Consider the following 15,459-nt stretch of genomic DNA (forward strand, 5'->3'; position numbering starts at 1 on the left):
TTTTTGCAATGACGGGCCATCATCCCTAAAAACTATCCAGACTTAGCTCGACGTCATTGATATGCTGATTCTTTAGTGAAAGTTACTTTTTATGTTTTTATATTCTGTCCCCAAAAGTCATGAAAACAATAAATCTGCTTTCCCAGGAGGCAGAGTGTAGGTCATCTAGTTGGTTGTTTTAGTTTTTTTGGTCTTATCTCAACAACAGTATCATCATGACCTCAGTTAAATAATACTTCTCACTGTCCTCTGGTTGTGCTTTCTAACCGTCAGTGTGGAGAGGTGTAGTTGGTTTATTGCTCAATAAGGCGTGGGAATCCAGTTACAGTGCGGCACCTTGTGAAAAAAAAAAAGAGGAGGAGGTTATGAGGGTATCACTGCGTCTCGCGAGAGGTTAGGTCGATCTTTATTCTTGTCTATTGTGAGAGTTTTTCTGCTCTCGCGCGACATCAAAACTTTCCCACGCCTGTTGTTGTGGCGTCTGCCCTCTGCCCGTCACCCCCTCCCCTCCCCTCCCTCTCTTCTCACCCCTTTACCCCGTCACCTCCCCACACACACTCACTCTATCCTCTCAGCTCTCACTCTATCCCCTCTCTCTCTCTCACTCTACCCCCCCCCCCCCCCCCTCTCTCTCTCTCTCTCTCTCACACACACACACACACACACACACACACAGTCACACACACACACACACACACACACACACACAGAGTCTGGTTCTTCTGTTGTCCTGTTGGCTTTGGTAAGGGGCTGAAGGGGGAGGGATCTCGCGATTGTTGGACTTTTTTTTGGGAGAGTTATTGGAAGATGGCGCCCGTTGTGACGGGGTAAGTGTTGAAATTCGGAGCAAAATGAAGTCAAACTCTTAAAAGAAAAGAAAACAAGTTGAAATAGATCGTTTCAGTACTGTAGCCATTGCCATTCCGTTGCATTGAAGCGGAGTGTGTGTTTGGGAGCACTGGTGTCGTCCCATGCGTCTCTTCACTACACTTTACTTTGTGTCTAAATTGTTGGGCCAGTTCTCCAGAACTCGCCACCCTCTTCTTCTTCTTCGTGGTATCATAACGATTCACGTCTCAATTATTAATTTATTTGCTGGATTCCTGTGCAATATTGGCTTCTTCTGCGTGTGATTATTCGTCGATGTCTTTATCGCAGAATACAAGTTACTAACTTTGAATAAGTTTATAAACGCTAAAGTAGCGCTTCTCTGTCGCATTGGAGTACGTGTGTGTGTTGGGTTCTTCTTATGCATGTCTTTTGTAGCTTAGCAACAAAGTCACAGACTGCTTTAATATGTGTTTGGCAATATGACCCCCTCATGAAACTATGTCTACTACAGTGTCTACTACTAAGTACGAACTGCAAAGTAACATTCTATTTGTATATTAGGAAGTTTGGTGAGCGACCTCATCCACAACGCTTGACAAGGTAAAACCAACATCATCCCAGCCCACTAAAACCCATTTCAAGTGTGTGTGTGGGTGACAGTGTGTGTGTGTGTGTGTGTGTGTATCATCCAATACAAGTGTAATGTGTGTTTTCCCACAGGGAGGCTATGAGGAATTACTTGAAGGAGAAAGATGATCAAACGGTGCTCATACTACATGCGAAAGTCGCTCAGAAGTCTTATGGCAACGAGAAAAGGTGTGTGTGTGTGTGTGTGGTCAGTCAGTAGTGACCGAAGCGCCTACTGAATACATTTACCCTCTTGTACCGTGCAGATTAACAGTGTGTGGACGTATTTTTCATGCGTTATGTTGTATGTACCACCTCCAACTATATATATTTACCCCATTTTCATAAACAGATTTTATTACATTTTGACACTTGCTTTGGCAGTGTAAATGTTTTCTCACTCTCATGCCAGTAATCTTAAAACTTCTTTGAATTGGAAATGGTATCAAAAAAGGCAGAGTAGGGGGCATGGTGGCACAGTTCCTAGTGCTGTCACCTCACAGCTAGAAGGTCCTGGGTTTAATTCCAGCTGAGGGCGTGTTCTCTCCTCCGCGTCACCCGGGGTCGGCGAAAGGGCCTTTCTGTGTGGAGTTTGCATGTACTCCCCGTGTCCCCTAGGGTAGGTACCCTCACAAAAAACATGCAGTCATCCTGGTCTCTAAACTGCCTCCCCCTGGCCAGCCAGGGTGACTGATGGAGGGGAAAGGTAACGTGTTCCTTCCATGCGCTACGTCCAACCGGGGAAACTTCCCCCCTGTCGGGTTAAGAAGCGGCTTGGGGGCCTGGGCTGTGGCTCAGCGGTCCAGGCACCTTGGCTGGTAATCCAGTCTGGCAGTGTGCCGCAGGTTCGACTCCCGATCCCGACGGCCTTTACTGCATGTCACCCCCCCATCTCTCCCCATTTCCTGTCAGCCTACTGTCTGTCCCTCCATAAAAATATATAAAATAAAGGCGAAAGCCACAAAAAAAACATTAAAAAAAAAAAAGAAGCGGCTTGGACGCTCATGCATTGAAGGAAGCATGAGGTCAGTCAGGGAGTGTAGAGCCCAGGATTACATTTAGATAATTGGCACTGGGTGAAAAAATGGGTTACGAAATTGTGGGATAAAAAAAAAAAAGGGGAAATGCAGTGTATCACAGTCTCCTGTGCCAGTAAGATGCTTCTCTTAGCGGAAGGTATGTGAAAGCAATGGAGTGCATTCATTCATTTTCACCACTTAAAGTTTTTTTTTAATTATTTTATGCATGGAATATATTTCCGTGTTTTGAAAATCTATGAAATTCCTTAGAAAAATGTTTGACTTGTTTTTTTTATTTTGTTAAAAAAAGTTAAATCTTTGGAAATAATATATATATAATTTTATAGCAAAGTTATAACCGAATATTTACTCACTTCGTCGCAACCCTAAGAATGGGCCCTGACCCATTGTTTGGGAAACACAGTAGTGTGCGTGCGTGCGTACAGTATGCATATTTACCTGCTTACTGTAAATCACTCTGGATTACGTTTTTTTTTATTGATTATCTTATTAGACAATAATAAATGCAAACGGTACAGGGTACAGTCAAAGCACATTGGCCCAAAAGGATGGCACCGAAAAAAGACCTTGCGGTTGCGGACTTGTTTCCATTCGTGTCCCATGCATTCATTCACAAACACAACAATGACAATAATAATCGACATATCTCAGAAACATGATAACTATGTAGAGCGTCTGCTAAATGGCCTAAATTGTGCTTTTCTCAATGTGCCAGGTTCTTCTGCCCTCCTCCCTGTGTCTATCTGATGGGCACTGGCTGGCAGAAGAAGTTGGAGAGCATGGAGCGAGAGGGCTGCTCCGAGCAGGAGGCCCAACCCTGTGCCTTTATTGGCATAGGCAACAGTGAGCAGGAGATGCAACAACTCAACCTGGAGGGGAAGGTGGGCACCACAGTTCATAACACAGTGCTGTAGAGTTCCTCTCACTTGTTGTTGTGGTACTACGTACATAAACTACACACCAGGGGTCATTCATCGGCATGTTTTCTTGTGTTGGACAGCTTTGTCAAAATTCCATTTTTGGCACGGACATACAAAATGAACAGACAATAATGACACCAGAAACACATAAAGAGCTAGCCCTGAATGACCATAACAGCTTCGTAACTGAGAGTGTACAACCATTTGGTTCCATTTGTGTACTCTCAGAGTTATGGGGTCCTTGCAAATAAAACATTTGAGAACCACTAGTACTAGTTGGACTTCTAATATTGTGTCATACATATTCTGAAGAAAACCTGCCTGGAGACATTCAGTAATCAGGTTCCATGATCAAAATAAGAACATTATAATGGTGTGTAAAGAAAAGTCTTTGCCACAGACACATTTTGTCCGTGTACGGACATCGATGACTCCTGCTACACACGTACACGCTGACCACAGTTTACTCTTGTTTTACTACATACAAGGAAGTTCAGAGGTGTCAAATTAATTTGAGGTTGTGGGTTAGATTTGTCCAAATGTGACTTTGTGCGGCCCAGATTACGTTTTGTCTCTGCATGAATGTGTGCTCCCAAAATGTGTTCATGTCACGTGAATGGGTACCATTTTTAGCTTATTGATTTCAGATCTAGGACTGAAAGGGAATGTGTACACGGTTTTATTTGTATTTCATACCTTGTCAGAAGTGTAAAAAGGCTTTCTGCCTACAGCGTATGGCGTTCTATGATGGAGCGAATGTCAACATAGTGCTCTTATGGTTATAATCAAAAGCTCAGGAGCCCTAGGTGTCTAAACGTTCTGAAACATTTAGTTAATTTGTAGTTTGGCACTCTGTACCATTATTGATTTTGCAGGAAGAATGGAACAATTCTAAATGGAAGCCACATCAGCATAATGACCTTCCCAGTCACACACATATATATTTTGGTCTCATATGTAGCAGTTAATCACTGTATCCAACTTTGAAACTTGGGTGACAGTTTGGTATGAAGTAAATCATACATTTTGCAGAATTTTCTCAGTCAAGGGGGCCACAGGCAGCCTTTACACCGCTGGGAAAACAATGTATGTACTTAACACGTGTACAACTGATTCACTAGTACAGGTGGTGGTCGCAGGTATATATTAATGGTGGCACATACTAATAACGAGTAGGCTAAAGGGGTGCTCGGTTGAGCAAAGATCTGCAGAACTGGTACTCTGTACTGATGAGTACTGTGGGCCCAGTTGAATCACTGTCTGTAACAACAACGTCATTCACGAATATTTCCAATTGCCAGCCGCGTAAAATAATATTTTCAGACAAATGTAAGGGAAGTTTGAGAAGTACTGATTTAGAGAGCATTTGTATAATCAGCCTCAACTCTAATGGTTCAACACATTGGCATCTATTTCAGGCATTTGCTAGAAAACAACTCCTGCAGATACTTTGTAATGATTCCACATTAGACATTAAAATGCGTATTATGACTTATGAAGATGACTTGAATACACTATTTCTTTATTTAATACAATACGATCCTTGCCAAAAATATGCCTGTCTGTCTGTCCACAAGTGACCCGCAATTATGAAGTATTATAATACTTGACTTTAGTCAAGTATCATCAGTCGGACACAGGCATGTTTTTTTCATAGTGTATTAAAATACACATGGTTTTAAGACATCATAATCTCATTATATATTCTAATCACTGTTGGTGTGATTATGATCTTTAGGTGCTTTATGTAAAGTAATGACATTCCTGGAGGTCTAGGCTAAAACAAGTTGTTTTTGCACCCAATAACCACTTATGGTGACTTATATTCACATTAGAAAGCGTGTTAAAACTGTGATTAGAATGCATTATAAAGTGATAATGTATTACAACTATGAGAATTCTAATACACTATGATTCTGACCAGCAATTTTGAAAACAATTATGATACTTGACTTGAGACTATATGTCATTATAATATGGTTATAAAAGTCTATTAGCATCTTTGCGTATCGATTCGTTAAGGCAGTTCGGTTAATTTCCCAGTCCTAATGCAAAGCCCCTAACCCCTATCTCTCTCTATCAGCACTTCTGCACAGCTAAGACGCTGTATATCAGCGACTCGGACAAAAGGAAACACTTCATGCTGACGGTGAAGATGTTCTATGGGAACAGCTCCGACATAGGCGTCTTCCTCAGCAAGAGGATCAAGGTCATCTCCAAGCCCTCCAAGAAGAAGCAGTCTCTCAAGAATGCAGACTGTGAGGGTGAAAGCACAGGCGTGCATGTGTACACACAACACATATACACACAGTCACACACACACATGGTCTCTTACACTACATGTATGGTACAGAGTAGAGCTCGCTGGGCACCCGCTGTCTTCACCGTTTTAGCCACCTAACCACAAAAATATAATAAATCATAATGAATTACTTAGAAAATCACTGAGTTTGTAGATCTGTATGCTGGTTTGGAAAGATTGACGAAATAGTTCACATTTTTGTCTCCGCCAGGCCGGACGACCAAAGCCCGTACGGCCAAAGGTATTTAGCGTTTTCTTCAAAACACACTTTTTTGCTACTACTCCAGTTATATTTTTCACATTCCATTCTCAATTGGCTATGGCTGACTTTCAAATGTTGTGACCCCAGGGTAGGCAACCCGGCATGGCGGACACATGCGCTCAGAGGAGCAGTTAATTTAGGATTTTCTGCTATAGTAACCCAACATTCCAGGGTTGGAGTGGCTAAGTGGTTCAAAACTAGCGGCAATAGCAGCTCTACAAGCTTACGACAGTGTTGTAAGATTATAGATCGACTATTTCCGCTATTTTGTAAATTCTTTGGAAAGAAAAGAATATTAAACGTGTCAGTGATTTATTTTTATATTTACGTCATTTAGTTATATCTGCCCGGTGCAATTTGTGTTTACGAAGCCTAAAAGGCAAACCGAGATACAAATTGTAACGTTCAATGCAAAAAACACAATTAAATCATTAATCGCACATTATTTGTGTGACGATAAATCGTCAGCTTAAATTTGTAATGGTGATAGCCCTGTCCATCTCGTCTCTCTCCAGTGTGCATAGCATCAGGCACCAAGGTGGCCTTATTCAACCGCCTGCGCTCCCAGACGGTCAGCACCAGGTATCTCCACGTGGAGGGGGGGAACTTCCATGCCAGCTCCCAACAATGGGGGGCTTTCTTCATCCACCTACGTGAGCCACATGTCGTCCTCTCCACCCTCGTTTTGATTCTTTCCATTTTATTTTCTTCCCTTTTCATTGTTGTGAAGATTGCCTTTCTTGCAATGGACGGGTAGGTCAGGGTATAGAAGTAACATGTTTTTTTGTGTGTACTCTGCCTGTGTTTTTAGTGGAGGATGATGAGTCTGAGGGAGAAGAGTTTGCTGTGAGAGATGGCTACGTTCACTATGGCCAGACGGTGAAATTGGTCTGCTCTGTTACCGGCATGGCTCTGCCTAGACTGGTAAGTGAGTGAGCATGCGCGTATATTACTATACTTGAGTTGTGAGTGCCAAATGTCCCCAAAAGTATAGTAGAATTTGAGAAATAACAAGTTTCCTTGTCCTTTTGTTTTATGGTTAAGTGTGTGTGTGTGTGTGTGTGTGTGTGTGTGTGTGTGTGTGTGTGTGTGTGTGTGTGTGTGTGTGTGTGTGTGTGTGTGTGTGTGTGTGTGTGTGTGTGTGTGTGTGTGTGTGTGTGTGTGTGTGTGAGAGATATTACACAAGTCAACCTAAGCATTCATGTGTCGTGCACATCATGTACAGGTCATTCGTAAAGTGGACAAACAGACAGCATTAATGGATGCAGATGACCCAGTGTCGCAGCTCCACAAGTGTGCCTTCTACCTTAAAGATACAGACCGAATGTATCTCTGTCTGTCTCAGGAGAGGATCATCCAGTTCCAGGTATGCACACCTGGACACACGCACGTGGTTTGGCATGATAAACCAATGACTATATAACTCACTCACTTGACCTTACTGCCAACCATTTTACAAAGCATATCACGTTGTGATTCCGTTCATTTCAGCAGTGTATGTAAATACCATACACTTGCAGAGACGTGATACTTGCTTGAGATAAGTAATCGTGTTTTAAGGGAGTCTTTGGTAAATGGTGGATTTATATAGTACTTAAATCAAAAGCACTTTACATAGATTGTACATTACATTCATACACTGATGGTGGAGGAAACCATGCAAGCCACCAACCTGCACATTTAGGGCAATTAGGGGTTCAGCGTCTTGCTCAAGGACACTTCAACACTAACTCTGGGGGAGCCCGGGGTCGAACTGGGAACCTTGCGGTTCCCAACCGGCTGCTCTACTGTTGCCTCTACCCCTGCCTGAGCCACTGCCGCCCCTTTTCTTTGACATGAAAATGTTTGTGATGAAAAATCTGAAGAACCTCTAGTTCAATGTTGGAGCCCAGTGTACACACAACACACTTTTTGTAAAAAGGTAATGACGATGGACTTTGTTCTGGGCCCTCCTGCAGGCCACACCCTGCCCCAAAGAGGCCAATAAGGAGATGATCAACGACGGGGCATCCTGGACCATCATCAGCACAGACAAGGCAGAATACACCTTCTATGAGGGCATGGGCCCGGTCCCCACACCGGTCACACCTGTCCCTGTGGTGGAGAGCCTACAGGTAATGTCACTGTCCAATCTGCATTTGCATCTACAATACATACATTTGACATGTTATCATCACTCTCACCCACCTGAACCCTAGAGTACCTATTCCGAGGTGAACGTGAGCTTGTAGATTGTAGCCAATCTACAAGCTCACGGTGTGTCACGTTGTGAGCTTGTAGATATAGTATTACCATATTATTGATCTCCTTACAACAGAACGGGGCGGCCATAGCTGAGTGGTTAGTGAGTCCACCTGGGGAGCTAGAGCCACTGGTTGTCCCAGGTACGATTCCAGGTCACGTCAGCAATGTGTCGATGTGTGTCCCTGAGCAAGGCTCTTAACCCATTTTGGGCGGGAACCCCTTTTGGTGTTAGCATTATGTTATGCTTTGGCTATTGAAAAATAGCAGATCTACAAGCTCATAGCGCGCCACTCGGCGGCACGCTACGAGCTTGTAGGTCTGCTATTTTTGAAAAATCGAAGAACGACTGACATAGAAACATAGCTTTTTCAGAAAACTGTCGGGATGTAGAAGACATTTTTAGAATCTGATCTCAGGTCAAAATGGGTTAACCCCGAATTGCTCCCAGAGTGCCGTATAATGGCTGCTCACTGCTCCTAGTTGTTATAGGATGAGTAAATGCAGGGGGCGAATTTCACCTGCATATATACATGTAATCATTGTAATGTGACAAAAAGGAGTGGGGACTATTCTATCTAAGAATAGGATGCTTTCTCTTCGGCACAACTAATCATGTAGCAAGAGTACCTTGCTTTTCTAACCACATCCTCTGACTGAGTCTCATTTTGAGAGTGGATGCGCACACCACACACAGTACACAGGCTAATGGAAATGTGTTCTTCCATCTCTCATTCTCTGTCTAGTTAAATGGGGGAGGCGATGTGGCCATGCTGGAGCTGACAGGACAGAACTTCACCCCTCAACTCAGAGTCTGGTTTGGAGATGTAGAGGCCGACACCATGTACAGGCAGGGGCTTATTGTTTGTCTGTGTCTGTCCGTCTGTCCGCCCATATGTTTTTCTTGCTTTTGTTGTCGAGCCTGACTCATGCATTGGTTTGGCCAATCTATCTGCCATTATGTGGGGTGCATAACGGTACTTAGTTTAGACTAGTCATTGGTTAGACATGGGTTAAGGTTAGGTTTAGGTGTGCTGCCCGGGTGCAGGTCTTTTTTCCGACCCGCCAAAATTCCGACGGGCAACGGTCCGACATTTGTCGGACTATCGCCCGAAATATGAGCTTTTACCGCCAACGGTCCGACATGGCATTATACAGAAAATAGTTCCGGCAATGGTCCGAAAACCGTTGTTTAGACCAGGCAATGGTCCGACACTAGAGACTTTGGCTTGGGGAGAGAGAGGGGGGTGTGTGGAGGAGGGGGAGGGCGGGGCCCAGCCTAATTTGGCAGCCCTTGTGCATGCAAATGGATTCCGTTTGTTAATTGTCCCCCCCCCCCCCCTCCCCCCCCCCGCGTGTGTGTGTGTGTGGGTGGGTGTGTGTGTGGGGGGGGGGGGTGTCGCGTGCGAGAGAGAGAGAGAGAGAGAGAGAGAGAGAGCATCAGACTGTGTGTGTGTGCGTGGGGGGTGTGTGTGTGTGTGCGTGGGGGGGGGGGGGGGTGTGTGGGGGGGGGGGGGTGTCGCGTGCGAGAGAGAGAGAGAGAGAGAGAGAGAGAGCATCAGACTGTGTGTGTGTGCGTGGGGGGTGTGTGTGTGTGTGCGTGGGGGGGGGGTGTGTGTGTGTGTGTGCGGGGGGGGTGTCGCGGGGGTGTGTGTGTGGGGGGGGGTGTGGCGGGGTGTGTGTGGGTGTGTGTTTTAAACTTCTGAAGAAATGTGTAAAACTGTGTTGGCAAATTGGCCATAGATATGTTAATATTACCTGGACCCCTCCTAATTTACAAACGGAATCAATTTGCATGCCCAAGGGCTGCCAAAGTAGGCTGGGCCCCGCCCTCCCCCTCCTCCACACCCCCCCCTCTCTCTCCCCAAGCCAAAGTCTCTAGTATAATGCCATGTCGGACCGTTGGCGGTAAAAGCCCATATTTCGGGCGATAGTCCGACAAAATCGGACCATTGGCTGTCGGATTTTTGGCGGGTCGGAAAAGCGTACGGACCCCGTGCTGCCCCCGTGGGAGGTTAGGGTTAGGGTGAGGGTTTGAGATAGGTTGTAGTTGTAGGACTAATGACTGGTCTAACCATTGACTAGTCTAAAAGTACTGTCTAAACTAAGTACTGCACCCCAAGTAAATATGAAATACACAAACTTGACTTCATTTTTAATTAACCACTGTAAAACATTTTCAGAAATAGTTGATCTACACACTCATAACGTGTCCCATCTCAATCTGTTGTGAGCTTGTACATCTGCCACCGTGAAACATTTTAAAAGGTTAAAAATCAGGACACATTGGCTGCATAAACTGCATAAACTGTCAATACCAAAGGGTGCAGTACTTAGTTTAGAAAGTACTTGGTAACGCCTCTAGTGACCTTCCAGTCATTAAACGATATTTAGGAATGCAAGTAGTCAGAAAATGTATTTATTAACTGTAAAATCCATAAATAAATAAATTTCCAATGCCTACATCATTTTACCGTAAGAGTCGAGGGCCTACACTCGCGAATAACAATGGCATCATTGGACTCACATTGGTTGGGCTTTATTTATTTTGGCTGCGTGACTGTGTTTGTGCCACTCACCCCATCATCTCTCATCATCATTCATCACCCACCCCAGGTGCGGAGAGAGCGTGCTGTGCGTGGTGCCCGACATCTCTGCCTTCAGGGAGGGCTGGCGCTGGGTGAGACAGCCGGTCCAGGTGCCGGTCACGCTGGTCCGCAACGACGGCATCATCTACGCCACGGCGCTCACCTTCACCTACACCCCGGAGCCGGGCCCGCGGCCCCACTGCAGCGCGGCGGGCGCCATCCTCCGCTCGCACAGCACCTCCTCGTCGTCGCCGGCCTCCTCGTCCTCTCCGTCGTCCTCATCGTCGCTGGGCGGCCTCGGGGACGGCGGCCACCAGGGCGCCTACACGACCAGCGACTCCGCCAGCAGCATGTCGTCAGGGGCGTCGGCCATGTCCGTGCTCTCATAGTGACGGCGTGTTTGCGCTCCCTCTGTTGCGCTTGTGTAATTAATGAATGAATGAGTTGAGTGAACGAGAGAGAGAGACGACGTGTGCATGTACTTCCCAAAGAGGCTCATGGACCTGTGGAGGACATGACACACCGAGTCAGTGACTCTCCATCTTCATCGGGAGGGCAAGTGAGTTTTTAACCAGGAGTGACAAAAGTGAGTTGGAGTTCAGACTGATATATTGTCTCCACTCTAGCTCCCTCGTGTGGATGATTGTGGACACGACAACATCCTCGGTCAGACAATTTGACGCCCACAGTTGGTGCGTCCTACTACTCTTGCACCTGACATTCACCGTAGCCTCTCTTGTGAAAGACACTTTTTATATATATTTTTTCTGGGTTTGGAAGATCATTTCACCACGCTTACTTTCTATCAGGACTGCGCTTTCACAGCAGAACAGCTTGGTGATTTTATCATTGTTGTGCAAGGCGAACCTTGTAGGGGTGATACATTCTAATAGTAACATAGTTTCTATGGACCAAGGAATATTATTATTATATTATTTTATTCGTATGGTATTTTATAAGCTTTAGCTAAGGTACATTTTCACATTTTTATTTTGTATCATAACGCATAGTAAGTTCACTTTTGTTACCAAATAGATTGATTTGTAACTTTTCTTTTGAGAGTTTTGGTCTCAGCGGGGTGTGATAAAGTTATACCCATAGTTGTGCGCGGGTCTCATCGATTGAAAATATCCGATCTAAAAGCTTTGCGACACGCTGCGAGCTTGAAGATCTGCTATTTCCTGTGTCGCGCAACTAAGTATAAATCTCTCAAGAATATTCTATATTGTGAGGTCTCGTTCACTTATATGCCTCTTTCTTTCATTTGCTCTGATGTGTTGGACAGGATGGCTACATGCAGACCCTGTCCAAACGGACATTTCAACACTCTAGTTCCAGAGCAGTACAAACAAAGGGCTATAGAAGGAAGGACACTCGTTAAACTGTCGACAGACAGACCTGCACCTACCGCTACACTTGCGCATAGCTGCCTTTGATCTTCCTGGCCCCCTGGCCTCAACTGACCTTTACTAGACCTTTTTTATACGAAAAAGAAGTGTGTAGTGTACATGTGTGTGTGAGACCATGTTTAGTACACCATCCATGTATTTCTCAAGAGACCAATAAGGCCTGTGTGATCTAATCAGTTTGCAGTTTTTTTTGTACCAGAGCGCTCAATCAAATTTAAGCCTGGCCCCTCACCAATCAGCTGCACAGAAACGGATGGTTGTTTGTAACATGGAAGACGGTGCGCTTCTTGCTTCGGTTTCAGCAGAATATCAGTGGGTGGAGGGAAAAAAATGATTTTTTGCGAAGAGATAAAGAAAGAAAGAAAGGGTGTAGCGTAGCGTAAGCGTATAAGGAAGGCAGTCTCGCCTCGGCCCATTCCACCTTTTCTCACCCATCCTGTTCCTGTGCACGCATCAACAGTTCAGAGGAGATTACGCTTGGCATTTGAGTCGGTGTCGAGCGTTGGAAGAAGAGCTTTAACACCATCTCTGCCTTGTAGCATGCTGTGCTCCAGCCCCCACCCCCACCCCCCCCCGGCTCTTTTATTTAACAAAGTGTGGTTGGCCTGACCAGCCGAATCACTAAAATGGCTTCAGTCGGCAGTGCCGTTAAGGTGACCTTTAGTCCCTCGCCGTGAGTCTTGTCTCAGCACGGTCCAGTAATAAGTGCGCTATGCGGAATTTGATACCTCCACATTATGTTCTCTCAAGTCCACACACTAAAGTCCTGAGTGTCCGTTTAACTCGTGACCAGTGTAAAAATGGACCTGTAAAGGTGGGGGGCGGGTGTCAGAAATGCCTGTCAATTAAATTGTGTTGCCTTGAAAACCACTACTTAAAGTGAGAGTTCATCCTGCTCTGTTTCTCACAGTGTAGCTGCATACATATTTACACTAAAGTCATGAATGTCCTAGTGTGACTTGCTTACTGCCAATTGGTATTTTTAAATGTCAATGAGGGAATCCGTTTGTTTATTGTTGGGACATACCTAAAATGCTACAAAGTGCATCTGCTCTATATTACTATCTGCTATGTATTTACATCATGGGCTCTACTCTGTAAAATCATTGGTGTTAACTTAACTCAGGTCCATTTGGTTACATACTTGTGTAGACTTGAGTTAAATTTACATCGGTTTTACTGCGATAACCTCAAATGGGTTCGTTTATACCTTCTGTATCACTGGTGCTGTAATACAATGAAAAAGGGATGGTTACTGTGTTGCTGTAGAAGTGGGTTACTGCAACATTTAGAATGCGTGTTTTTTTTTTAATGTTTGTTTGTTTTCATTCTGGATTCATATTTGGACTAACCATAATAAGCTGCAAATCTAAAGCTGGTAAAGGAGGAACATTTCCGCTCATGTTGGTTTGGCATCATCGGTCATGTGCTTTATCCCCTAGACATAGACTGGAGCAGTGGTTCCCAAACTTTTTCATGTCAAGGACCCCCAAATTGACACTAATTGGTCCGCAGACCCCCATTTGAAAAGATATGCAGGGACCCCTGGGAAAAGATTTTCACGGCTCTAGCAGTGATTCTCAACCCGTTTAATTTCAAGGACCCCCCCTCCCCCGTTTGACATGCATTAGGCTACGGACCCCCATTTAATGGCATTTCTATCTCTGGGACCCCCAATTTCGATTGTAAAATCTATGTTAATTTAACTCTGAGAGTGTACAAATTTGTACACTCTCAGAGTTACAGACCCATAAGGGTCAATTTGGTTCCAAACTATAATTTAGCTGTGGACCCCCTGGAACTCCCTCAAGGACCCCTTGTGGTCCCCGGACCCCACTTTGCGAACCACTGGACTAGAGCACTGGTTTCCAAACACTAGGTATGGGTCCCTTAATTTTGTAATTCCTACATTTAGTTTTTAATTAATTTCAAAACTTTTTCAAAAAACATTCCCAAAAAGTATATTTTTTCATTAAAAACAATATTCATTTATTTTCTTAGTAATTTAATTTCATGAAGAAATCAAAGAAATCTAATACATTTCATTAATTAGAAATGTTTAAGAAGTATTGAAAATAGCCGATCTACAAGCTTATAATGCGGCGCCAATTGTAGATCTTCTATTTTCTCTAGTTTGGGTCCTGGGAGACGTCTAATTTCTCTTTTGGGTCTTCAGCCTAAAGGTTTTGGAACCAGTGCCCCTAGAGCTCTGTTACATTGACCACTATCTGATCCCGTCTAAACTATAGCATTATGATGTTTTAATGCTATCCCTTTACATGCATTCTCGCCTTTTCTTATCATTTTCCTGTCCTCATTTTTGTTCTGCAACAGGGTTGGTGCAGTTGTCACTTGTGTTTACCTACTAGCATTGGGTTTACAGAACTATCACAAAGGCTTTGAACACACTTGACACACTGCTCATTCTTCAAACAAGATTCAAGCCTGGGCATGTTTTTTTTAGTTATACTGCCACTGCTGTGTAAGTCCTCAGTCCATTTCTAAAATCTTGAGATGGTTTTATTGCGGCTCCTGAATAACAACTGGTGTGATTTACTCTGCTCAAAGTAATTGGATCCTTAAGGAGACTATTTCAGTCTCCTTAATTGCTATGGACTCAGCAGCTCATTTTTTTGTCTTTTAACTTCTCTGATTTTTTTAAACGCCAGTGTTCTACAGAACCAGGTTTATAGTAAGTCGGCTTCAATATGCCAGCAAGGTTAATGTTTTCATCCAGGCAGCTTTACCTGCCCTAATCCTGTCTCTTTAAATCAGATTAATACTTTCCCAGTTTCCCGTACGACACAGCAACACCCTATGAGCTTGTACATCTTCTATTTTGGATGTGTGACAAACCATACAACAAAGGGCTTATCTTTCCCCTTTCCGTCTTCTCTCGCTAATCCTGCCATCTCCCATCTTCTCAAGTCCCTCTACAAGTGAATCAGTCTGCCAGTGTTCTTCAATGAAATGTCATGAATTAAAAAGAAGAGAAAGAAAGCTGAATTTGGTATAATCTGTGTTGTTTTAGTGTTGGTATTCAGACAGGTTTTGACTTCAAAGTGTCACAGCAGTTGTCTTGCTTTTCAAGAAAGCCCAGTCTGTTTTATTCCAGTCCCCTCGACTGTGCCCCCCCCCCCCCCCCCCCCCCCCCCCAGCCGAGCTTGCCTCCCACTGAGGTCTTGATGGACATTTGTCATCTGCACATGCTCTGCAGGGTAGGGGGTCAAGACTGCCCC

At 44.4% G+C, this 15,459-nt stretch overlaps 1 protein-coding gene across 7 annotated transcripts; it reads left to right on the top strand.

Moving 5' to 3' along the window:
* The first annotated feature begins 705 nt into the window (after positions 1 to 705).
* LOC306922492 (recombining binding protein suppressor of hairless-like) lies at positions 706 to 13,622 on the top strand. Of its 7 annotated transcripts, none has more exons than XM_079500135.1 (12): positions 706 to 827; positions 1,393 to 1,431; positions 1,552 to 1,647; positions 3,214 to 3,379; positions 5,502 to 5,682; positions 5,932 to 5,961; positions 6,498 to 6,635; positions 6,794 to 6,906; positions 7,208 to 7,348; positions 7,941 to 8,096; positions 8,970 to 9,073; positions 10,840 to 13,622. In XM_079500135.1, the coding sequence occupies exons 1-12, from the start codon at positions 808 to 810 to the stop codon at positions 11,198 to 11,200; spliced, it is 1,545 nt and encodes a 514-aa protein (XP_079356261.1). In that variant the 5' UTR covers positions 706 to 807; the 3' UTR covers positions 11,201 to 13,622. The 7 variants fall into 7 exon arrangements, with proteins under 7 accessions (XP_079356261.1, XP_079356262.1, XP_079356263.1 ...); XM_079500136.1 differs by having other exon boundaries at positions 5,502 to 5,676; XM_079500140.1 differs by lacking the exon at positions 706 to 827 and adding an exon at positions 855 to 884.
* Positions 13,623 to 15,459: the final 1,837 nt, after the last annotated feature.

Source organism: Electrona antarctica (genome assembly GCF_951216825.1).
Source record: "Electrona antarctica genome assembly, chromosome: 4".
NCBI lineage: Eukaryota > Metazoa > Chordata > Actinopteri > Myctophiformes > Myctophidae > Electrona > Electrona antarctica.